At 43.8% G+C, this 25,465-nt stretch overlaps 1 protein-coding gene across 4 annotated transcripts in view; it reads right to left on the bottom strand.

Annotated features, from left to right (window-relative positions):
- Nucleotides 1–22,539, bottom strand: part of MED25 (mediator complex subunit 25) — a 474,735-nt gene extending 452,196 nt beyond the window's left edge. For 3 of the 4 annotated variants that reach the window (XM_077457089.1, XM_077457091.1, XM_077457094.1), the window contains exons 1-2: nucleotides 22,387–22,539; nucleotides 19,059–19,202 (exon numbers count right to left, since the gene is read on the bottom strand). In XM_077457089.1, coding sequence (XP_077313215.1) covers nucleotides 19,059–19,183 — 125 coding nt within the window. In that variant the 5' untranslated portion in view covers nucleotides 19,184–19,202; nucleotides 22,387–22,539. Of the gene's footprint in view, nucleotides 1–19,058; nucleotides 19,203–22,386 lie in introns of those variants that run through there. The other variant, XM_077457090.1, reaches the window with a different exon arrangement.
- Nucleotides 22,540–25,465: the final 2,926 nt, after the last annotated feature.

Below are 25,465 nucleotides of genomic sequence, written 5' to 3'. Positions count from 1 at the left end.
GATGGCAGCAGCGCTGTGGGTTGCATCTGTAGTGCCCACAGCGCTGCTCTGACAACTGCAGTCACAGTCATCCCTCCATATTCTGCCAGTACATACTCTGCCAACACATACCCAGCCAATATTACAGTGGGGGAGATTGTGGATATTACAGTGGGGACTATATGGTGGTGGAATTTTCACAGATTTTTGCAAATTCAATTATTTGCAGATCCAAAAGATTATCCGATCCGTGACTCTGATCCAAGGAACAATCCGATCTGAGTTTTTTGATCCGTTACATCCCTACTCTACAGTGTTCCTGCCAGCCCCTTGAGAACTGCAGAAGTCTTCCCACCACTCGAGCGAGTGGGGGCGCCCCTTCATAAGGAGGTTTTAGTATTTTGTTTAGCGGCCTTCCTCCCCCAGGTCTTCTTTAGACCCTGGGGTTGACCCTGAGGTTTAGCTCTTGAACTTGACGGCAGAGACTGTCGTGACTGCCTGAAGGCAGATGCTTCCGACACTGGAGAAGAAGCTTGTTTAAAAGAAAAACGCTTAAACTAACTGGTAAAACTTTTCCCATTACATCTCCAAACAACCGTTCACCATGAAACGGAAAACTAGCCAAGAGCTTTTTGCATGGCGCTTCGGCTGACCAATTTTTCAACCATAAAACTCTACACACATGTACCAGCCTTAGCATAAGCCATGAGGCTTGGAGAATAGAATCTTTCATAGTGTCTACTGTAAAGCAAAACGCCTCTGATATCCCGACCAAATCTTGGTCCTGCTTATCAGGAATAATCTTGAGCACCTCTTTAAAACTGTTCTTTTAAGGACTGACATACTCCAATCGCTGCCAGCGCAGGCTGAACCACTGAACCTGCCAGAGAAATATTGTTTTTAAATAAGAATTCCAACTTCTTATCTGTTGGATCCTTCAACATTTTAGCACTGTCTACAGGACAAGTCAAGTTCTTGTTCACAAAGGATATAGCAGCGTCAATTGCTGGAATCCTGTGTTTCTTATTAAACTCTATCTCCATAGAATAAAGTGTTGAAAACTTTTTTGGAGGAAAAAAAAAAAAAAAAAAGGATTTTTAAAACAGCTTGCCTGTAAAATCATTTTCATTGAAGTACATCAGGGGACACAGAGCCATAGTAGTTACTATGTGGGTTATAGGACACCTTCAGGTGATGGACACTGGCACGCCCTAAGACAAGAAGTGGATGCGAAAAGGGTGCCTCAGCGGGACTGTAAAGGGGCAGGACAAGTATTTAGTAGGCAATATCTTACTTGAAGTAAAATAAAAATATTTGTTTTAAAGTAGAATCAAAGGGATAGTAGTCATATGGGCAAACAGAAACCCAAATGGTAGAAGGGATATGAATGAATGTGTGGATACAAAAAGCAAAAACAGGATGCAAAATACAATAAACACAAAGAGCAAAATACAGGTGAATATTCCTATTCCGAGGCGTTTCCAGTGTTTAAAACACTTCCTCAGGGAAATAGATCAGAAAACATATAATATCAATCTACAAAAAAAAGAAATAACATAAGATGCGTGGCTAATACAAAGGTTATAGTCACTGTAGAATACTAACATTGACTAAAAGCTAGGATTGTACTGACCCTGTATCAGACGCTCGATACGTCATAAATGTATCCATAATTATACATAGCTAAAAACAATGATGGACCTCAGGAGAACAGGAGGGGGGGGGGGGGGGGGTTGTGCTGCCTTGTTTCTCCTCGCATCCGACGAAGGAACCAGGAGGTGGAGAGACTGATCCTTGAAGAATTGCTCCCGCCCTGGATGGGAGGCTCAAAAACCTTGAGTGAGGAAATGGGGGTTCACCCAACAGAGGGTGTCAAAGGAGGTCCCTCACATAATATACACACACACACATATACACACAGAGTGCCTTGCGAAAGTATTCGGCCCCCTTGAACTTTTCAACCTTTTGCCACATTTCAGGCTTCAAACATAAAGATATACAATTTTTTTTTTTGTGAATTATCACCAACAAGTGGGACACAATTGTGAAGTGGAACGAAATCTATTGGATTGTAAAGTGGGGCGTGCAAAATTATTCGGCCCCCTTGCGTTAATACTTTGTAGAGCCACCTTTTGCTGCTATTACAGCTGCAAGTCAATTGGGGTATGTCTCTATCAGTTTTGCACATCGAGAGACTGAAATTCTTGCCCATTCTTCCTTGCAAAATAGCTCGAGCTCAGTGAGGTTGGATGGAGAGCGTTAGTGAACAGCAGTTTTCAGCTCTTTCCACAGATTCTCGATTGGATTCAGGTCTGGACTTTGACTTGGCCATTCTAACACCTGGATACGTTTATTTGTGAACCATTCCTTTGTAGATTTTGCTGTATGTTTGGGATCATTGTCTTGTTGGAAGATAAATCTCCGTCCCAGTTTCAGGTCTTTTGCAGACTCCAACAGGTTTTCATCCAGAATGGTCCTGTATTTGGCTGCATCCATCTTCCCCTCAATTTTAACCATCTTCCCTGTCCCTGCTGAAGAAAAGCAGGCCCAAACCATGATGCTGCCACCACTATGTTTGACAGTGGGGATGGTGTGTTGAGAGTGATGAGCTGTGTTGCTTTTACGCCAAACATATCGTTTTGCATTGTGGGCAAAAAGTTTGATTTTGGTTTCATCTGACCAGAGCACCTTCTTCCACATGTTTGGTGTGTCTCCCAGGTGGCTTGTGGCAAACTTTAGATGAGACTTTTTATTGATATCTTTGAGAAAGGGCTTTCTTCTTGCCACACTTCCATAAAGGCCAGATTTGTGCAGTGTACGACTGATTGTTGTCCTATGGACAGACTCTCCCACCTCAGCTGTAGTTCTCTGCAGTTCATCCAGAGTGATCATGGGCCTCTTGGCTGCATCTCTGATCAGTCTTCTCCTTGTCCGAGCTGAAAGTTTAGAGAGACGGCCAGGTCTTGGTAGATTTGCAGTGGTCCGATACTCCTTCCATTTCAAAATGATCGCTTGCACAGTGCTCCTTGGGATGTTTAACGCTTGGGAAATCTTTTTGTATCCAAATCCGGCTTTAAACTTCTCCACAACAGTATTACGGACCTGCCTGGTGTGTTCCTTGGTCTTCATGATGCTCTCTGCGCTTTCTAAAGAACCCTGAGACTATCACAGAGCAGGTGCATTTATACAGAGACTTGATTACACACAGGTGGATTCTATTTATCACCATCAGTCATTTATATTGGATCATTCAGAGATCCTCGCTGAACTTCTGGAGTGAGTTTGCTGCACTGAAAGTAAAGGGGCCGAATAATTTTGCACGCACCACTTTTCAGTTTTTTATTTGCTAAAAAAGTTTAAATTATCCAATAGATTTTGTTCCACTTCACAATTGTGTCCCACTTGTTGGTGATTCTTCACAAAAAATTAAAATTTTATATCTTTATGTTTGAAGCCTGAAATGTGGCAAAAGGTTGAAAAGTTCAAGGGGGCCGAATACTTTCGCAAGGCAATATATATATATATATATATATATATATATATATATATATATATATATATATATATATATATATATATATATATATATATATATATATATATATATATATATATATATATATATATATATATATATATATATACATACATATACACACACACACATATATATATATATATATATATATACACACTGAGTAAGCTCAAACAGGTCAGCATAAGATGAAATGATTGACCGGGTATGGCCTCTCCGTGAGCAATTAAAGTGGTAATAAAGGAGGATGATTACCTGGAAAGCCACTGAAAATTTGTAGGATTGTATTGCGGAGAAAAAGTTGGCGGTGGTAAATGACGGACACAGTGCTCAGGTCGGAGCATGTCTGGTTTCAAACAGGCAGTGGGTCTGGAAATAGTTGGTGTAAATAGTGAATTGGGGGAGGGGAACAAAACAAAACCAAAAAAAAAAAAAGGGCCATACACAGAGATGTGATTGAAACGGGGGGGGGGAAAAATAATTAAAGGGGGGTGTAAAGGGGGACGGGGGCTGGGGTGCCAGTACAATTGGGGTATGGTAGGGATGAGTGAGGGAGTCAAAACGGTACAATAGGGGGTATGATGGGGATGAGTAGTCAGACTAGAAGCTTGCCTTGATTAGAGCAGGGGTGTGTGTGTCAGTGTGGCCTGAAGTCTCGGCCAGACTGACAGGGTGGAAAGCCAGCCTTTTAAAACGGAAGAGGGTGGGAGTGGCTAGGAGGTAGGGAGGGATAGTGATGCCCCTTGAGTCGGTGGCACGGGAGCCCGCCCCCTCCGCATGTAATGTGCGGTAGATGGAGGGGGCGTGTCCCGGTGCCGATTAAGGAGAGGGGAAGCTCTCCTTTGGCAGTGGGATTGGCCGCCCTGGAAGAAAATAAAAAATAAAATACAACAAAACAAAAACCCCACAGCAAGCCATTGCGAAAAGGATCTCGCGGTCGGCCTCCAAATGGGGAGGTCACTTCCGCGTGCATGTGCCTGGCTGAGTGAGTGAAACCGCACCCGAGGGATTCCCCCACTCAGCGCACAAATGCCCACCACCGCGCCGGCTGCCCTTTCACGTGGGGAGAGGCGGGGACATATGTCTGTTCTCTCCCTCCTCACATTTGTGCACTGCGAGCCAGTGACGTGGGTGCGGGTCCCCGTCGGCAGCTACCCGACGTCACAATGCCGGGCACATGCACCCAGAAGTGACCTCCCCATATGGGGGCCGACCACGAGATCCTTTTCACAACAGCTTCCTGTGGGGTTTTTTTGGGGGTTTTGTTGTATTGTTTTTCTCCCCTTAATCGGCACCAGGACACGCCCCCCTCCATCTACCGCACATTACATGTGGAGGGGGGCGGGCTCCCGCGCCACTGACTTGGGAGGCGTCACTATCCCTCCCTACCTCCTAGCCACTCCCACCCTCTTCCCATTAAAAGGCTGGCTTTCCACCACCTACGTTAGATTCCAGACTCTATATGCGGAGATGGGCCAAGATTTAACCTAACCCTCTATCCCTCTCACAGTGGCAGGAGATCTGGACTTCCATTTCTAAAGCTTTCAGGTGCGTGGAGCAGAGAGACGGCCTATAAGGTTTTGATGTTTTGGTACAAAACCCCTGAAGTGTTGCATAAATATGACCCCTCACTATCTCGATTGTGCTGGAGATGTCTGCGAGCCGTGGGTACACATTATCACATTTTTTGGGACTGCCCACTAATTACACCTTTCTGGTCCTCGGTTCAATCTCTACTCCAATCAGTATTGGAGACAGATGTCTCATTGAATCCTACACATTACCTATTGGGTCTTACAGTCCCGGGTGTGCCTAAACATGCTAAGAAACTGATGGCATTTTTTTTTTAGCTGCCAAAAGAGTGATCCCTACCCACTGGTTGTCCCCCGCACCACCGATGCAATCACAACTAATTTTGGCCATTGCACATATTCGCAGGATGGAACATATGACGGCCCTGGTCCAGGACTCTCTACCCTGATTTTCTAAGATTTGGGATGTATGGGATAATTCCCCACTTAACCCAGAATCCATACATTAACACTTTGCCATATGTCTTCCAGGGCGACTGGTTGAGGTTGGGCCTCAGCATTTGTACTTCCTACCTCCGACGAATATCCTCTTTTCTTTTCTTTTATTATGATGTTACTGTATTCAGATCCATGGCGTTTCCCCCCCCCCCCTTTTTCCACCCTTATTGTTATCTATATGTGCCTTAATAACTTGAAACTTTTACGAGGTTGACTCCTGTGTCCAGTCTGTAATGACAACATTGTCTGTCTGTACCAGATGCACTCTATGTTTTGTAAAAAAAATGTTTTCAATAAAAATACATAAAAAAAAAAAAAAAAAAAAAAAAAGGCTGGCTTTCCACCCTTTCCACCCTGTCAGTCTGGCCGAGACTTCAGGCCACACTGACACACACACTGCTGCTCTAATCAAGGTAAGCCTCTGGTCTGACTACTCATCCCCATCATACCCCTATTGTACCGTTCTGACTCCCTCACTCATCCCTACCATAATTGTACTGGCATCCCAGCCCCCTTCCCCCTCCTCCCCCCTTTAATTTTTTTCCCTCATTTCAATCACATCTCTATGTGTATGGCCCTTTTTTTGTTCCCCTCCCCCAATTCACTATTTACACCAATTATTTCCAGACCCACTGCCTGTTTGAAACACCAGACGTGCTCCGACCTGAGCGATGTGTCCGTCATTTACCACCGCCAGCTTTTTCTCTGCAATACAATCCTACAAATTTTCAGTGGCTTTCCAGGTAATCATCCTCCTTTATTACCACTTTAATTGCTCATGGAGAGGCCATACCCGGTCAATCATTTCATGCTGACCTGTTTAAGCTTACTCAGTGTATACACATATACATACATATATACACATACATACATACATACATACACACACACACACACACAAATTACTTTTATTTCAATCTTATTTACGTTCTATGTACCCCTTTTAGATTACCCCCTGTGGGTTATGTGAGGGACCTCCTTTGACGCCCTCTGTTGGGTGAACCTCCATTTCCTCACTCAAGGTTGTGAGCCTCCCATCCAGGTTGGGAGCAATTCTTCATGGATCAGTCTCTCTCCCCCTCCTGGTTCCTTTGTTGGATGCGAGGAGACACAAGGCAGCACAACCCCCCCCCCCCCCCTTCCTGTTCTCCTGAGGTCCATCATTGTTTTTAACCATGTATAATTATGAATGCATTTATGACGTATCGAGCGTCTGATACAGGGTCAGTACAATCCTAGCTTTTACTCAATGTTAGTATGCTACAGTCACTATAACCTTTGTATTAGCCACGCATCTTATGTTATTTCTTTTTTTTTTGTAGATTGATGATATTATATGTTTTCTGATCCATTTCCCTGAGGAAGAGTTTTAAACACTCGAAATGCGTTGGAATAGGAATATTCACCTGTATTTTGCCCTTTGTGTTTATTGTATTTTGCATCCCGTTTTTGCTTTTTGTATCCACACATTCATTCATATCCCTTCTACCATTTGGGCTTCTGTTTGCCCATATGACTGCTATCCCTTTGATTTTACTTGAAGAAAAATAAAAATATTTGTTTTAAAGTAAGATATTGCCCACTAAATACTTGTCCTGCCCCTTTAATGTCCCGCTGAGGCACCCTTTTCGCATCTACCATTAACTGGGATGTGGGTCAGGCCATTTCCAGACCATTTGCAGCACTTACCCTCCTCCTAAGACAAGAAGTGCACTCCCTATATAACCCCTCCCACTACTGAGAGTACCTCAGTTTTGTAGCCAAGCAATATACGTGTATACCAAAGAAGGGATGGACCTCTGTGTCCCCTGATGTACTTCAAAGAAAAGGGTTTTACAGGCAAGCTGTTTTTTAAAAATCCTGTTTTCTTTTCATACATCAGGGGACACAAAGCCATAGTAGTTACTATGTGGTATGTCCCATGGCAATGGCAACTGAAGGGAGGGAGACGCAACAAAAAATGTAGGGCATTTAGAGACTAGAGGACTTATACTGCAGCACACTACGCCCAAAGGCAATATCCTGATGATTTTTTACAACGATTTGATAGAATCTGGTAAATGTATGGACTGAAGACCAAGTTCGGAACCATGGAGGCCTGGTAATGCACCTACCAAGAGATACTAACAGCCCTGGTGGAGTGCGCTTTAACATGAAAAGGAGGAATTTTCTTCTTTAGACCATACGTTTGAACAAATCACTTGACGAATCCATTTGTAAATAGTAGATTTTGATGCTGCCTGTCCACGTTTAGGACCTTCCGGCAGTACAAGAGTAAACATCTGTTTTGCGCATCTGAGTGGTCTCCTTTAAATAGACCTTGACCTCTCTCACTACATCAAGGGAATACAGTGACTTCTCTTGCCTAGATCAAGGCTCTGGTGAAAAAAAGGCAGAATAATATCCTGGTTTAAATGAAAACCTGTCACTACCTTCAGTAGGAATTCAGGATGAGGCCGCAATACCACCTTTAATTATGCATAATTAAATATGGCTCTATACAAGACAGAGCCGCCAATTCCAATACCCTTCTGGCATAGGATATGGCAACCAAAAATAGGGAATAAGGGAATTTCCCGTATAGGCTCAAAAGGCTGTTTCTGTAAAGCCAACTAGACTAAAATTCAAATCCCAAGGATTCAGGGGTGCCCTGTCAGGAGGATTAATCCGCGTTAGCCCCTGAATGAAGCTACGTACTAGAGAGTGAGAAGCAAGAGGCCATTGAAAGAATACCGACAAGGCCAAGACCTGGCCTTTGATAGTACTCAAGGGTAAGGATGAGCTCAGGCGTGTTCGCATACTCCATGTGCAGAGCCCGCCAGGAAGTCGAGGCAGTGCTGCGCTAATCACAAGCGGTGAGACATTGTGCGGCTGCAGAGATTGGGCAATGTCTCACTGCCTGTGATTAGCACAGCGCTGTGCTAACTTCCTGGCGGGTTCTGCACGTGGAATATGCAAACACGCCTGAGCTCATCCTTACTCAAGGGCAGCTCTATTTCCAATCCAATTTGGATTGGAAATTGCAGGAATTCAAGGATCCTACCTATGACATACTTTCTGGGGTGCCAACCCCTGGATCCATACCAGGAGACGCATGCCTTCCAGTCTCTATAGTATATGACTCTGGAGGCACTAGAGGTCGACCGATATTGGTGTTTAATGAATCGCCATCGGCCGATTGTGCTGTTAAAAAAGGCCGATGACATCTTCAGCGTGACTTGCAAATTACTTCTGTAATAGAAGTCAATGCAAGTTGCCTGAAGACATCAGTGAAGCACTTCTTTCCTCTCTGGGCAGTCTGCCAAGAAAAGAGTAAAGAGATACAATGTTTACACTTCTGAATGAATTCAACTGTGTGTAGTTCTCAGTTTAACCATTTAAAGACTAAATCTTTTCTGACACTTGATGCTTACAAATAAAAATCCTGTATTTTCTGCTAGAAAATCACTTAAAATTCCCAAAAATTATATATATTTTTAGCAGAGATCCTAGGGAATAAAATAGCGGCTGTTGCAATATTTTATATCACACGGTATTTGCGCAGCGGTCTTTCAAACACAATTTTTTGGGAAAAAATACACTAATGATTTAAAAAAAAAAAAAAAAAAAAAAAAAAAAATATAATAATAATAATAATAATAATAATAATAATAATAATAATATGAAAACAGTAGAGATAGCCCATTTTTTTCATCCAAAAGTTTTGATTACATGTTTTTGTGTAATATATATATATTTATTTTTAATCTAAAAATTATACATACAAGTGAACTGATTGGTTGTTTGTTTTGTTTAATAAATGTTTAAAATGTAAGACATTTTCTGTATTACTTAAGGCTGCTTTCACACTGGAGCGGGCAGGTGTTGACAGTAAAACACTGCCAGTTTTAGCGGTGCTATTCGGCTGCTAGCGGGACACTTATAATCCAGCTAGCGGCAGAGGAAGGTGTTAAATGTGCCCATGAAGCGCTGCTGCCAAATCGCATTGCAGGCGCTTCGGCAGCGTTGCCCTTTAATTGCAATGGGCAGGAGTGGTGGAGGAGCGGTATACACCACTCCAAAGATGCTGCTTGCAGGACTTTTTTTTAATGTCCTGCCATCGCATCGCCTCAGTGTGAAAGCACTCAGGCTTCCACACAGACTGCAGGGGAGCAGTTTTGCATCCACTTTACAGGTGCCATTTTTTAGCCCAAAAGCGCCTGAAAAACGCCCCAGTGTAAAAGGTGTCTAACTGTTAGATTTTATGAGATGAAGGGAAAAAAAATAAATAAAAAAATTGGCCTAACATATCGGCCCAAAAAAAGCGGCATCATATATCGGGTACCTACTGCCATCTTTATGATCTCAGAAAACCAAGATCTTCTGGGCCAAGCTGGGGCCACCAGAATCCCCTTTCTGTTTCTGCTCGATCCTGCGAAGAAGGCGTGGAAGAAGCAGAACCAGAGGAAACGCATAGATCAGTGAGAATTGATCCCATGAAAAGACCAAGGCGCCTGTTCACAAAGTGAACACAATGTCGTCGACCTTGTTGTTGAATCTGGACATGAACAGATCCACGTCCAGAACACCCCCATCTTTGGACATATCGACAGAAAGATGTCGGGGTGAAGGGACCATTCTCCCAGAAACAACTGTTCGTGACTCAAGTAGTCCGCCTGACAATTTTCTATCCCTGGAATGTAAATCGCAGATAGGCAAGGAATGTTGCTTTCTGCCCAGGCTAGAACATGATTAACCTCTTTTTGGGCCGCACGACTTCTCGTGCCCCCTTGGTGATTGATGTAGGCCACAGCCCTGGCATGGTCAGATTGAATCCTGACAGGACAATTCCGTAGTCAGAGCATCCAGGCCTCTAGGGCCAGACGTACTGCCCGAATTTCTAGAATATTGGTGAGCAAGGTCCTTTCTGGATTTGGACCACTTCCCCTGGACAGAGGCTTCTTCCAGGACTGTTCCCCAGCCTAGAAGTCTGGCATCTGTTATCACCTTTCCAGGACACTGGTAGAAAGGATTTACCCTGTTGGAGGTTGCTGGATATCAACCAATTGAGGCTCTGACGCACCTCGGGGGGGATAAGCGCATTGGAAAGTCCAAAGCCTGGACACTTTCTTTTTCCAGGCCGACAGAATGATGTTTTGCAGCAGTCTTGAATGAAACTATGCATAAGGAACGGTCTCGAAAGAGGCCACCATTATTCCTAACAATTTAATGCACAGCCGAATGGACTCCTTTATGGAGCGGACTCTCGCCTGGGGTAAGAATACCTTCTTTGAACAGTATCTGCCAGTTAAAAACCTTATGGCCTCAATACCAAAAAGTACTGGACCCCAGGGTCCAGCTCTCTTAAAAAAAAAAAAAAAAAAAAAAAAAAGGAAGCATTCACAGGCAAAACCTATTTTTTTTCGAACACAAGGCCCAGATACCATTCAATTTGGCCCAAAATAGGACAGTTTAAATTAATCCGGTCAGCATGGCTAGCCCCAGCAAGGATTGCTCCAGTGGAGGTCAGACAGCACATCTTTACTCATAACCAGCACCTTAGACACTGGCGAAGAAAAACTGAGGTACTCCCAGTAGTGGACTTTTTGTCAGGACGTGCCAGTGTCCATCACCTGAAGGTGGCCTATAACCCACATAGTAATTACTATGGCTTTGTGTCCCGTGATGTACGATAAGGAAAATAATTTTAAAATCATGTAATTAAAGTTTCCCAAAGCTGGCTTTCAGAGGCTTAACAGTGCTGAGATACAGGACTAAAGACCATTAGGTCCCGCTGAACTGGGAGCGTCGAAGGAGCAACCCCTGCAAGACTCGCTATGTCAGTGTACCAAGCCCTCCTGTGCTAATTCGGCCAACACCAATATCAGTATTACCATCTCACAGATTCTTTGCCAAAGATGTGGCAGAAGCCAAAAAAAAAAAATTAGGGAGAACCGATCCTTAAAGTGGATGTAAACCCAATGTCATCCTTTCTAAACTACTGTCATAGGGGTTATCTATAAGGATATACATACCTCCTGCATGTATCTTTACCTGTCAAATGTCTCCCCTCTGTCTGTTTTGAGAACCAAAAAAACTGCAGATTTTGTGGGTGGGTCTGCTGTCTGGAGCTTGGTGGGTGGAGTCGCGATGTCAATAGCCTCCCCGCCCATCTCTACACTCCCCTTGTCAATATGCATTTTTTCCTGTGTATTTCTTAACACCAAACTTCTGCTATGATCTCTAACATCCAGTAAAGAGACAGGAAAGTAACCACATGACTTCAGCATGCCCAATTATGCTGAGGTGGGGAACATCCAATCCTGGCAGAGCAGCAGAACAAAGGAGTGGGAGGGAATTAAAAATAATGCACGTCTCTTAGGCTAGTACACGAGATATGTAAATCACCTGTCATTCACAGCAAGGGGGAGGATTTGATAAAGTTTTTCTCTGTCAAGAATTATCTCGCTAAACAATAAAAGAGGATTGCTCAGAGCTGGATTAACTCTTATACTCTACATTAGGACATAAAAAAATACATTTTCGGGGTTTACATCCACATTTTCGGGGTTTACATCCACTTTAAGGTGTTACCAGTACATCTACCCCTATTGGCAGTGGGCCTCTCATCCCGGACACACCTGTCCCAACCTGTTGTAGAACTTGGAATCTCATAGATTCCCCTGCAGAGTTCCCCCTGCCACTATTCTATCCCTGGAATATGTATTGGTGATAGAGACAGCACTTGTACTGTCCCAAACAGAATGTGGTTCACCTTCCTGACCTCTGGTGCTGCCCTGGTGGTTGATAAATATGCTTTCAGAGGCATTTCCGGATTGAAACTAGTATGTCCTATAATCCAGAGCAAGCCCGTACTGACCAAAAATTCCAAGATATTGATGGACAGTATTCTCTCATGTAGAGACCACGCCCCCTCAACTGTAGCCAGCCTCAAATCAACTTGGAGAGACTGGCATCAGTGGTTATTCTACAAATTCCAGAAAAGGAAGAATATCAACCAATTATTGCTCTGCAACACCCCAGAAACAGATCCTTCCAGCAATCCAATGCCTGGATCTTCCATAGAGTTCCATAGAGAATGATCCTCTAGCAGGACCTGGAGCAGGACTGTATGTAGGGAACGTGCTTTGACCCAAACACAGCTTCCTCTTGTAGAATTATATCGAAGGAACCCCTGGAATATACTGCTTCCTCAGCAAAGATTGGAGGTAATGAGTGCTGAGGTGTCATCAGCAAGCCCAGCACTGGGGATAAATGCTTTGTGAACCCTGCAAAACTGTGCCCAAGCCAAAAGGGAAGATTTACAAAAAAAAAAAAAAAAAAAGAAAAAAAGAAAATACGGCTTTCCACTACAGAAATCCTTGATGAGCCTTGAAACAAACCGCCACATGTAGACGTGCATTTAAAAATGATTATGTTCCTTGAAATCTACCTCTTGCAGAGGGGTCATCACTGAAGAGATCTAGCCTATCTGAAAAACGGAAGGATGTTCAGAGGCTTGAGATATTAAGATAGACCTCATGTCCCTGTTTGGTTTTGGAACTGCTACCATTTAACTGTCTCACAATAATGAGCCCATAACTTCTGCTCCAAGAGCAAATGCAAGGCAAAAGACTGACAACTCTGTGGCAGACCCAGACAGTCCCAAGAGGTGCACTTAACCTACCAGGTTTCTGTCGGCTAAAGATAGAGAAAACCACCTCAGAGCCTGCCCTAAGATCTTCTGGCCTGACATACTCCCAAAACATAGCCGCCTCATAAGCTTCCCTCACCCAGGTGGGGAAAAGCATACAGCATCTGGTATTCCCGGGCAGTCTCCAATCAATATACTAAATCAGGCTTAATCCTGCTTAGGCTTCAATCAACCGACATCAGACATGATCAAGGTGATCCCAGTTTGCCCAAAAAAATGTATGCGCCCAACACCACTGACCACAGGGAAATGTGGACACTACCATATCCCTGAACCTGAGAGCGGTGCACCTGCCTCCCATGGCTACCTCTCTTTCTGGGACCATTTAACTGGTATAACAGGTAAATAACATAGCAACTATATTAGCCAACCTAATATACAGTCCTCCAAGGATGCAGGCCTAACACAATGTTGGTTTACCTCTATGCAACCCCTTAGGTATGCCGTTATGCAAGTACCTAGGTATGCAAACATGATGGCATACAAGTATTCTTGGCACTATGTATTTATGTATGCAGTTCAAGGCCGATAAGCACCCACACATGTACCTCCAGGCAAATAAGCACATATGTATGTAATCCTTATCAAAGAAGTACATATGTATGTAGTCCTAGGCAAAGTAGTACATATGTTTAATGTAAATAAACATACTTATGCAGCACAAATGAAAACATGCCAACATGTGTTTAAGCAACATGCATCCATGGAAGCATGGGTTTATGGAAGCAGGTGCTTATGCAACTATGCATTTAGTCAAAACACAAAAGCGTGCGCCCCTGTAAACCCGCATTTATACAATACGTGCCCATGGAAACATGCATTTACGCAATAAGCAAGAGTTTATGAAACGTGTTTCTGCAACATGCATCTATGCAGACATGTCTAAACCTGCATCTTTATGCAGACATGTATCTTTATGCAACCCTGTCTATTTATGCAAACGTATAAACATGCATCTTTATGCAGACTTACCATTCCTGTTGCAGGACTCTGAACATAACAGGTGTCCAATCTTCACCCATCACAGCAAGCTGTCATAAAAGACCTTCAGAGACTGGGTCCCCATTAATGTGAGGTCCACTCCCCTGGACCTATATAGCACCCTGCAGGAAAGCACCTTGGTCAGAACAAACACTGCACAGGGCTCCAGTATTCAGGGTCAAGCGCCATAAAGCCTTATGGCATTGGACCCTGCGTAATGGAGCCCTGTGCAATGTTTGTTCTGACCGACGTGCTTTACTGCAAGGTTTACATTCCAGGCATATTGAAAGGGCCAGGGTTTTTTTTTTTTTTTCTGGTTTTTGGTTCCATAGACTTCAATGGTTTAAATACTTCCCACCCGGCCACTGCACATAAACAGCCAGGTGGGAGCGCTCTCCTGAGTGGACATTCCCCCAGACACGCCACATCTCGGAACAGCAGGAGGGCACTGTCATTTGCCCTCTTGATCCGCACAATGGCTGTGTCTAATCACAACCAACGTATTGTAAACATAGGGGGAGGAGTTGTATTTGACAGGGGATCGCGCCGCTGTCTGCACGTTCAGCGGTGCGATCCCGATCTGCCTGTGCCCCCCAGAGACAGGCGAGCTGTACAAAACAGGAGGGCCATGCGATAGGCCCTCCTGATCATTTGACAACTGTGTCCAATCACAGTCGTCATGTAATGTAAATAGAGTTGTGTAACTGCTCTCGTCTCTTCCTCTCCTCACACAGAGCCCGTCAGTGAGGAGAGGAAGAGACAATCTATGCTGCAGCCAGGAGATCAGTGAGTTTTTAGCCGTTTGCTGTTAACCCACTGATCACCCAGCTAGTTTCCCAAAAACAGTGAAAACATCTGCCCGCCCGCCACCTGACACATCTGCCCGCCAACATGAAAAAAAGATCCTACAGTGCAGAGGAGGCTCTCCAGATACTCCTGTTGGATGAGAGTAGCGGGGAACTCTCTCCGTCAGACTCTGATAGCGACTACGAGCCAGTGGAAAGCAGTGGCTCAGAGATGGAAACTGGGGAAGATAGGATTTATAACAAGGAGAAATCGGGAGATATGAGCAGGGGCAGACAACCAGAAGCGCACCACTCCAGGGCATTCACCAGAAGCACAGCACTCCAGGATGATATGCAGGCATTCACCAGCAGTGCAGCAATCCAGGGCATGCACCAGCAGCGCAGCACTCTGGGATAGGCAGGCATTCACCAGCAGTTCTGCAACCTTCCTAGAGGATAGGCCAGATGCTAGCAACGGAGCATTACATCAACGAGGCAGGGCCCATGCTAGCCTCCCAGATGTTCTACTGTATCCAACATGGCTGCCCGATATGTCAGTAGAACCTGTAATTCCCCTTTTTACAGCCCCTCAGATACAGTCAGAAAACAGAACCACAATTATTTAAATTTTTTACCGATGATCTCCTAAATTACATCATGGAGCAATGTAATCTATACACCAGCCAACATATTATAGCCAACAATCCAAATCCTTCATACGCCCCTACCTTTGTTTGGAAACCCCTCAAAGTGGAAGAATTTTGAACTTTCCTTGGCCTAACCCTCAACATAGGACTGACAAAAAAAAAAAAAAAATATGAACGCCATGCCTACTGGTCTATTTAACCTTTCCATCACATGCCGTTCTATTTGTCAATGATGCCCAGAACCCGTTACGAGATTTTCACATTTCAACAACAATGCCCCCCTCAAGATCATCCCAGTTATGACAAGTTATTAAAAATCAATTTTTTTTTTTGCGCCAGCTTTAAGCAGAGGTTTACCCCTGATATAAATATTTGTTTAGATGAATCCCTAGTAGACTTTGCCGGAAGACTTGGAATAAAGCAATACCTCCCCAGTAAAAAAGAGCCAGACGTGGGATAAAATTTTACAAAGGCATGTGACAGGGCCACGGTTTATATATGACTTCATCATTTATGAGGGAAAAGAGACAGCTAAACCCCCCTGGATGCCCTACCTACATGGGAACAAGTGTCAAAATTGTCTGGCAGCTGATCGAACCATTGCTTGGGAAAGGTTACCCCACCTATACGTAGACAATTTCTACACAAGTCTCACTTTTCCACCATTTGTACCAAAAGAAGACTGTGGCCTGTGGGACAGCACGGACCAACCACAAAGGCTTCCCACAGAGATTGTTTGCCAAGAAATTGAGTGTGTGAAATGGCCAGTATGTGGACTGAAGAGGTAATAGCGCTGAAGTGAGAGATAAAAAAAGAAGGTGCCTACACATCCTTTCCACAATGCATGATAACACCTTGGTGGAGCTGCAGAGAAGAAAAGGCCCCATCCAGAAGCCAAAATGTGTGCATGAGTATAACCTTTACATTGGTGGGAGGGGGGGGGGGGTAGTTGCTTATGAATGACCAGATGATGCAACCCTACTTGGCCCCCAGGAAGTCACTGTTTTGGTACAAGAAAGTTGCCATTTGATGCAACTAGCCCTGTTCAATTCGTATATTATTTTTTCTAAGTGCACCCAAAGTTCCCTAACCTATCTGAAATTCCAAGAAGACGTTATCACTGCCCTTCTCTATCCCCATGGCCAAGCCCCTCATCTAATTTGCTCTGATGCATTAGCCAGACTCATTTGAATGCTGTTAGATTTCTTGTAGCAGTTAAATTGTGCACACCTTCTTTTTGGAGCTCTGAAACATCTAAATAGGAGTCCATATAGGATGGGTAGCTGGTGCAAGGGGGACGTTACATGGTAGAATTTGTTGAACAAGGACCTCCTGTCAAAAAGGCCCAGTTTTGGAGCATCAAGAAGAAATGAGTTGAAGACACTGGATTCAAAATGCGTTTACTCTTGCAGTGTGAAGTAAACAGACTCATGTTAAGCTACTCTAATAAACAAAGGCATTTTGGATGTGCTTTAAACAAAATCCAAAAGCATCACACCAAAAGGTTTAGAGTTCACTATTTTTATTTCAACACAGTGTATCTGAAAGTATTTTGGGGGCCTCCTTTACTAGGCCTACAAACTACACACATCCAAAATAATGGTATTCCATATAAAATGAAAAAAAATTCCATGTAGCAGAATACATTTTGGCTTAAATTTACGACAAAATTTGATTTTATTGGATTTCTTTTAAAATAGAAAGAAGAAAATATTTTTTTTTTTTCCAAATTTCCGCTCTTTTTTGCGCTTATATCACAAAAAAAATAAAAAGAACGGAGTTGTGAATAAATACCACCAAAATAAAGCTCTATTTGTGCAAACAAAATGCTAAAAATTTAATTTGGGTACAGTGTAGCATGACCGTGCAATTGTCATTGAGAGAGCAAGAGTGCTGAAAGCTGAAAAATTGGGCTGGGAAGGAAGGGGGCGAAAGTGCCCTGTATTGTAGTGGTTAAATAAAAAAAATGTGATCTCTGAATCTGATGTTTACCAGCTTCAACCTCTAATAGTATATAGAGTAGGTCTTTTCTGTCTGTTATTCTCAGATTGGATTAGAGCTTTTGCTCCCTAACAATTTACATAGAAACAATAATCAGCCAACTAATCCATTATGAACATAATAGTTAGTTGCAGCCATAGTAGGTGTGTCCCCCTGGGTAAAACACAAACAATCAACTTATCCCAAAAAACTTGCTACTCAATTTATATAGCCAAGGAGATAAGCTTACCCACACAAAAACATGAAATAATATACATAAACTGCTATTCAAAATGCTTTATGCGTAGAAGAGAAAATATATAAATCTAGCAGCCTGAAATTTGTGTTGCGAGAAGTTGCTATAAATAGATTAGCAGAGCTCTGCACATTACTTCCTTCCTTTGCCAATGTGAAGTGAGGGTGTGTGCCTTTCCTACAATAAGCTGTCTTGGCTGTATGCCAATAATCCACTCCCAGTGCAGAAGAGGAAGAGAAAATCTCTAACATGATGTGCACTTTCTAAAGGATATATACAGCTGAAGACGGCATATATATACACACACACACACACGTAAAAATATGTAGGGGGATTTGTTTCATCCCTGTGAATCATCTGAGGCTGTTCACTTCACTGGGTATATGTGAGGGTTTACAGCGTTACTAAACCCACAACAGTACAATCTATCTGTATCTGCAGCATAGCATGCTTGTTATATATACTCACTGTGGAACTTTAGGGGTTAATCCACTGCATTGTGTAAAAAGGCTGTTTCATCCTGTATGCATAGATCCCCCCCCCCCCCCCTCCCCTCCTGCAATGTCTTACCATAAAAGCACTTGTGTGTGCTCTCACCGGAACCCCGATGCGGTGTCCATTGACACAAACAGCAGGACTCGGCCCCACCTCCCACCTCCTCATCACTGGCTTTGATTGAACGCACTGGGAGCCAATGGCTCCCAGTGCCCCAGCAAATCCATTGAAACATGGAAATGAGCAGAGAAGACCTGCACGGCGCTGGATCAAATGAGGACTCAGGTAAGTAAAAAGGGGGGGTGAATAAAAACGTAACAACTGGAAAGTGCAGGGCTGCAGCACTCAGTTTATGTTATGTAACCTGAAGCAACTTTGCATTGTGTCGGCCTGCTTTGACACTATAATGCTGCTGTCACAAATTTGGGTCATGTGACCCAAAACTGGAGAACTGTGGAATTCACTATTCTGGTTTAAATGACAGATATATTTATTTTCACTCCAGGACCAACCCTCATCAGATTCTGAAATAGCTCTGCATTTTTATGAAATGTCTTATGCCTTGGGTTTAGGTCCACTTTAAAAAAAGTCTACACATTATAAGTATGCACCATGAAGTTCTGAAATTCCACTCAAAAGTAAAAAAGCAGTATAAAATTGCATACAAAATAACTTACTCTATTGCAGGCAGCAAATAATGTTTCCTCAAGGACTCAAAGTAAGGTCCTAAGTTAGCCGTTCCTTCGATGACAAAGACAACATCTGATACAATGCCCCCATTTCCCTGAGTGGCTGCATCCATCGCTGTTCAAACCCACAACCTACCAGAGACAAACAAATCATTAGACACAAAAAAGGTGCTGGATAAACAGTTAATTGATTAAGGTTTATTATAGTTCTTAGTAGATAAAATTGTATGATTCTGACAAAATGTATCGAGGCAAAGCTTTGCTAGCTAAAAATAAAATCTTTTCCAAAACTGCCAGAAGAGCACTTCTGATCTTATGAAAAAAAATAGGATTTTTGTACTCACCGTAAAATCCTTTTCTCTGTAATTCACCGACCGACACAGCTCCTCTCTGTAACTAAATGGGTTGTATAGCCTTCCATTAGGAGAACTAAGCAAAATTGTTACACAATACACAGAACTTTTAATACGCCCCAGGGAGGCGGACCCTGTGCTATCAACCCTCCTCACTGCTCCCAACAACTTCAGTACGTCAACAAGCAGTATAACGTAGAGAAAAGGAGGGGTGGGTGCTGTGTCGGTCGTTGAATTACAGAGAAAAGGATTTTACGGTGAGTACAAAAATCCTATTTTCTCTTATATTCACCAACCTACACAGCTCCTCTCTGTAACTAAATGGGACGTCCCCAAGCAGTGCCAAATGAGGGGTGGGAAAAAACAGCATAAAAACTTCATCCACCATGGCAAGTGGGAACTAGTGAAACTAACCCCACAAAAAAACAGCAGTGTGTGGAAAAACTCCACCATATAACCAGGTATCCTCAACAGGAGAGATCCCCAAGACCACAGCTGTGTTTTTACTGCCACCCCCCCCCCCCCAAAAACACAAGTGTAAAGTAGCCTGTAACTGTGTGCTTATGATGATGATCATCATGTTGCTCGCAGGACTTTCTCTATGTGACATGGCTGTTGGGTGCTGACTTTGTTAACTTTTGGCTGTACTGTGTGTTACAGACTATAACAGAACATAGCCATAACAAAGTCTGCATCCAATAGCCATGTGACACAGAAAGCCATAGAGCAACATCAACATCACACAGCAGGGCGTCTGAGGACTGCACTTTACTGAGTAGCCTATGTGACTTGTCAGTGCGTCATCTGCAGGGGACTGCTTGCCTGTGTACCACCACCAGAAGTACTCCTGCTGAACTCTGAGCCTATTCAGTGATCGTTCTCTCCCTTGGGCTGCAGCGCCTGACCTGATGGGGCACAGGTAATTACTATATTCCCTGGCAATCAAGTGGGTGTCGTTTGTTTAGCATTAATCACCTCAGCCAACCACTTCCTGTAAACCCAGATTGCAAATGGCACAACCTCAGGACTCACAAAGAAATGCTGTGTGTAGCAACCAAAAGACTCATGTGTTAAAAAGATAGTAGAACCCAATAACTAAAACCTAATATACTGCAGCTTAGCAGTCCTTGAGCATTCTTTTGTAGCCTGCTGAGATTCCGTGCGAGTGGCTTCCCCTCTGCAAACCGACCACAGAGGGTTTGCTCACTTGCCCTGGCCACCATTCATACAACAACTGCTTGCATTCTTTTTTTTTTTTGCCTCTATCAACTTTACTGCTATCACAACAGCCCTTGTGCTAGCATGAGCCGTGGCGGGTCCTCTTTATGGAGAGATCAGGGGTATCCCTCTGGAACCTGTAAAAATTATCCAATGGCTCTGAAGCTGCTTGGATCACTTTTACTAAAAAGATTAATCACTCACTTGATACTAGGATCATTGTTAAACCTTCAACCATGATCCCGGTATAACCACCTCCTCAATATGAGGATGGATATATATATATATATATATATATATATATATATATATATATATACACACACATATGGCAGTAATGAGGTGGTTAAACACAGCATAACACACAATACAAATGCATATGCAAGAAAAATGTATGTATTCTAATGAGCGGAGTTTACATCACTGCAGTGATTCATGTGCGTTTAAAAAAAGCACAGCATGCTGCATTATTCTGTACCAGAACCGCAAATGTACAGGAACACCAGAAATACCATGTAAGTGCAACTTGGCAAAAAAATAAAATTTAAATTAAAGTAGAACTATAGGCAAAACTTTTGTTTCTATTAAGGATAGAGCAAGGGAGGGTTATAACCCGTCAGATTCTTTTTTCCGCCATCTGTGTCCCATTGCAGTGATTTTTCTTAACTTCCTTTCCCATAGCCAAACAGGAAGTGAGAAGAAATCCCTGAAAAATAAGGGAACTTGCTGGAAGATTTCTTTATTACTTTTCTGGGGAAAACTCAAAATGTGTGATTTTCTTTTACTTTGAACAATAATGGTACCACCACAAATAGAGAGGGAGCAAAGACAGTGATAAAAAACTGATTATATATGTTCTAATACACCTCCACTCCATCTAAAACAAACAAAAAAAAATGTTTTGCCTTTAGCTATACTTTCACCTGAAATAAATGAAAAACATGAATCCCAAAAAAATAAATAAAAGGGGGGGGGGGGGCACAAATGCACTGAAAACATAGATGCAGAAACACACAGATTGTGGTGTAAACAAGACCCAACATAAGGGAAATTCACACTGCAAAGCAGAGCAGCCGGAGTGATTTACTGCTGGGGGGGGGGGGTTGGGGCAGTGTGGTGCACGATTCAGCTCATACCACAGCTCCTCTTTTTTTCTGTTTTGAATCAACTTTATGCTAAGTGTACAAAAAGTACACTTCATTCACTGCAAAGTAGGGCGCTGCGCAACCTTGCCTTGCAGTGTGATCCGGCATGGTGCGCTGTGATAAAATGCACCATGTCTGCATTTTACCTCAGCACAGCACTAGGTTGTGTTGCAATGTGAATGGGACACACAGAAAAACAGTTTTCTGTGTGACCCTGCAGTGACAGACCATTTGCAATGCAGTAAAACGTCTGCCACCACATATATTGTGAATTAGCTCTAAATGGATGTTTTACACTACCATGCAGTGTGTGAGCATACAAAACACTGCTCTCTATCCCATCCAGTGCTAACCTGCCCTGCGGTCACACTACAATGGGGGGGGGGGGTTTCCATAGCTCTGCTATATACAAGGTGTCAAGACCTCAGGACTAGATAGGATCTATAGCAGTCAGCACAGACCTCTGCGGCCTATCACTTCCAAATATACTACAAGCACCAGAAAGAGTAATTGACCTGGCTAGACGCGCTGAGACTTATAGTTCCCCAGCACAGAGACGTCTTTGTTGGAATTTCTATTTATTCAATCTCTATACGGTACCTGAACGTTGCCCGCACAAGCCTCCGCTCACGCTTCTCGCGAGAAGCACACAGCGGCGCAGGACAATTAGCCGAGCGCCGTCTTCAAAACAGAGTAGAGAACAGTGTAAACTTCTGTGATCGATTACTGGTGCCTGGCTCCCGTTGCCGTCTTCTCGGACGACGGCGCTCTTGCTGGTGGGAGGAGAATATGACACTGGTTCTAGATTTCAGCTCCAAGAGGATCTGGCTGCAGAGTGGAGCTCCACCGATGACAGGAAGCATGTGTCCTCCACTCTACTCCTTTTTTTTTTTTTTTTTACTGAACTTTATTGAGAATCTTTGCAGCTGTAGCTCCACTGTCACAGGAAACATGTGGCCTCAACTCCACACCTTTTTTATTTTTAAATGAACTTTGGTATAACAAACATCAAATAGATGATACTACAGGAAGTGGACATATTTTGATTGCTGTAGTGTACATAATTTCTGTGTAGACTGGTGCTCCAGTAACTGCAGTGGGCAGCAGATGCTGAGCCATTCTGTTGGAATTTACAGAAATACTGTATATTTTTGGTAGGTTTTGTACTTTCTGTTAAAGTTCTGTCATTAACCACTTGCTGCCCAGCCACCATCAAATGATGGCGGGATGGTGCAGCTCTCATTCTGGGACTCCAGAACAGCTTCTCTCGCTCGGTCGCGCCATGTGACGACCCCGATCTCTGTAAAGAACAGTGTCAACGACTTTTTAACTATGTGATTGGCTGTGTCCAATCACAGCCAGTCATGTGTAAACATGGAGCTGCCGGTAATCGGCACTCTACATCTCAGTGTGTGGTGAGGAGTGCCGATCAGTGGCATCTCCTCGCAGGGAACAACAAAACATCTGATCATCAGTGCCCTGATTACAATATAGCGCCAACATGTCACCAATCAGTGCCAGCAATTTGTGCCTACCAGTGCCAGCAATCTGCCCATTAGTGATGCCAGTCAGTGCTGGTTATCAGTGCTGCCCATCAGTGCCACCCATCAGTGCATATTAGTGCCTCCTTATGGCTACTTTCACACAGGGGAGTTGGGGTCGCTGGCAGTAAAGCAGTGCTATATTTAGTGCCGCTTTACCGTAGTTTTAGGGCCCTATTCGGTCGCTAGCGGGGCAGTTTAAAAGGTTAAAAGTGCCGCTGCAGTGGCGCTTTGCAGGTGGGTTTTCAGCGCTGCCCCATTGTTTTTTATGGGAATGGGAACATTAGGAGCAGTAAATACACCCCTATAGCGCTCCAAAGATGTGGCTTGCAGGAATTTTTTGACCGTTCTGCAAGCGCACCTCCAGTGTGAAAGCTCCCTTGGGCTTTCACACTGGAGAGACAGCAGCGGCTGTTTCAGGGCACTTTGTAGCGCCTGCAAAGTGCCCCAGTGTGAAAGGGGCCTATCAGTGCCACCTAATCAGAACCCATAAGTGCTGCCTCATCAATGCTCACCAGTTCAGCCTATCAGTGCCGTCTCATTAGCACACATCAGTGAAGGAGAAAAATTACTTATTTACAATATTTACTGACAGAAACTAAGTAAAAAATATTTTTTTTTCAACATTTGGGGACATTTTATTTTAGTTTTTTAGTAAAAAATTAAAAACCCAGCAGTAATTAAATACCACCAAAAGAAAGCTCTATTTTTGTGAAGAAAATGATACAAATTTAAATTGGGTGCAGTGTAGCATGACCTCGCAATTGTCATTTAAAGTGCGACAGTGCTGAAAGCTGAAAAATAGCCTGGGCAGGAAGGGGGTGTAAGTGCCCTGTAAAATATATGGATCCTGCTCCTTTAACCACTTGAGATCCGCAATATAGCCAAATGACGGCTACAGCGCGGATCTCCTTTTCCGGGACGACGTCGCGCTCTGTGATCGGTGAGTCTACGATCCCGACCCCTTATCACGTGATCAGCTGTCAGCCAATGACAGCTGATCATGTGATATAACGGAGCCGGTAATCGGCTATTATTCCTCCTCGCGCTGATAGCGCGAGGTGAAAAAAAAAAAGCCGATCACCGGCGGCCGTGATCGGGACATCAGTCCCGATCACGGCCAGCCCTGCCAGTGCCCACCTGCCCCCTGCCAGTGCCCACCTGCCCCCTGCTTTGCCTGCCTAAATAAACAATGTGTCCCCCCTGTCAGGGCCACCCAGCAGTGCCCATAGTGCCACCCAGCAGTGCCCATAGTGCCACCCAGCAGTGCCCACAGTGCCACCCAGCAGTGCCCACAGTGCCACCCAGCAGTGCCCACTGTCTGCCTAAACAAAGGTGCTGCACCCCAGTGCCACATATCCGTGCCCAGCAGTGCCGCCCATCAGTGCCCAGCAGTGCCACCTATCAGAGCCACCAATCAGTGCCACCTATCAGTGCCCAGCAGTCCCATCTATCAGTGGTACCTATCAGTGCCCCTTAGTGTCACCCATCCGTGCCACCCATCTGTGCCACCCATCCGTGCCATCTTATCTGTGCCCGTCTTTGCCCATCAGTGCCGCCTTATCTGTGCCCATCGGTGCCGCCTTATCTGTGCCTATTAGTGCCGCCTTAACTATGCCTATCAGTGCCCACCAGTGCAGCCTATCAGTGCCCACCAATGCAGCCTATCAGTGCCCACCAGTGCAGCCTATCAGTGCCCACCAGTGCAGCCTATCAGTGCCGCCTCATCAGCGCACTTCAATGAAGGAGAAAAATGACCTGTTTGCAAAATTTTATAACAAACTATTAAACATGATTTTTTTTTTTTTGCATCTTTTTTTGTTTGTTTAGCAAAAAATAAAACTCCCAGCTGTGATTAAATACCACCAAAAGAAAGCTCTATTTGTGGGAAAAAAATGATAAAAATTTCATTTGGGTACAGTGTTGTATGCCCGCGCAATTGTCATTCAAAGTGCATCAGCGCTGAAAGCTGAAAATTGGTCTGGGACTGAGGGGGGTTTAAGTGCCCAGTAAGCAAGTGGTTAAAGTATTTTATACAGCACAGTGTTTGTGCTTTGTAATTTGGCACCCTGTAACACCTGTAATCTACTATCCGTTCTGTCTCCTCTTACAGTGCCCTACTGTCTCTGTGTATTATA

Source organism: Lithobates pipiens, unplaced genomic scaffold (assembly GCF_037356315.1).
Source record: "Lithobates pipiens isolate NorthernLeopardFrog02 unplaced genomic scaffold, aLitPip1_a1.2 Scaffold_27, whole genome shotgun sequence".
Taxonomy (NCBI): Eukaryota; Metazoa; Chordata; class Amphibia; order Anura; family Ranidae; genus Lithobates; species Lithobates pipiens.
Note: the sequence above shows the minus strand (reverse complement) of the source record. Positions and strands in the feature narration are given on the sequence as shown.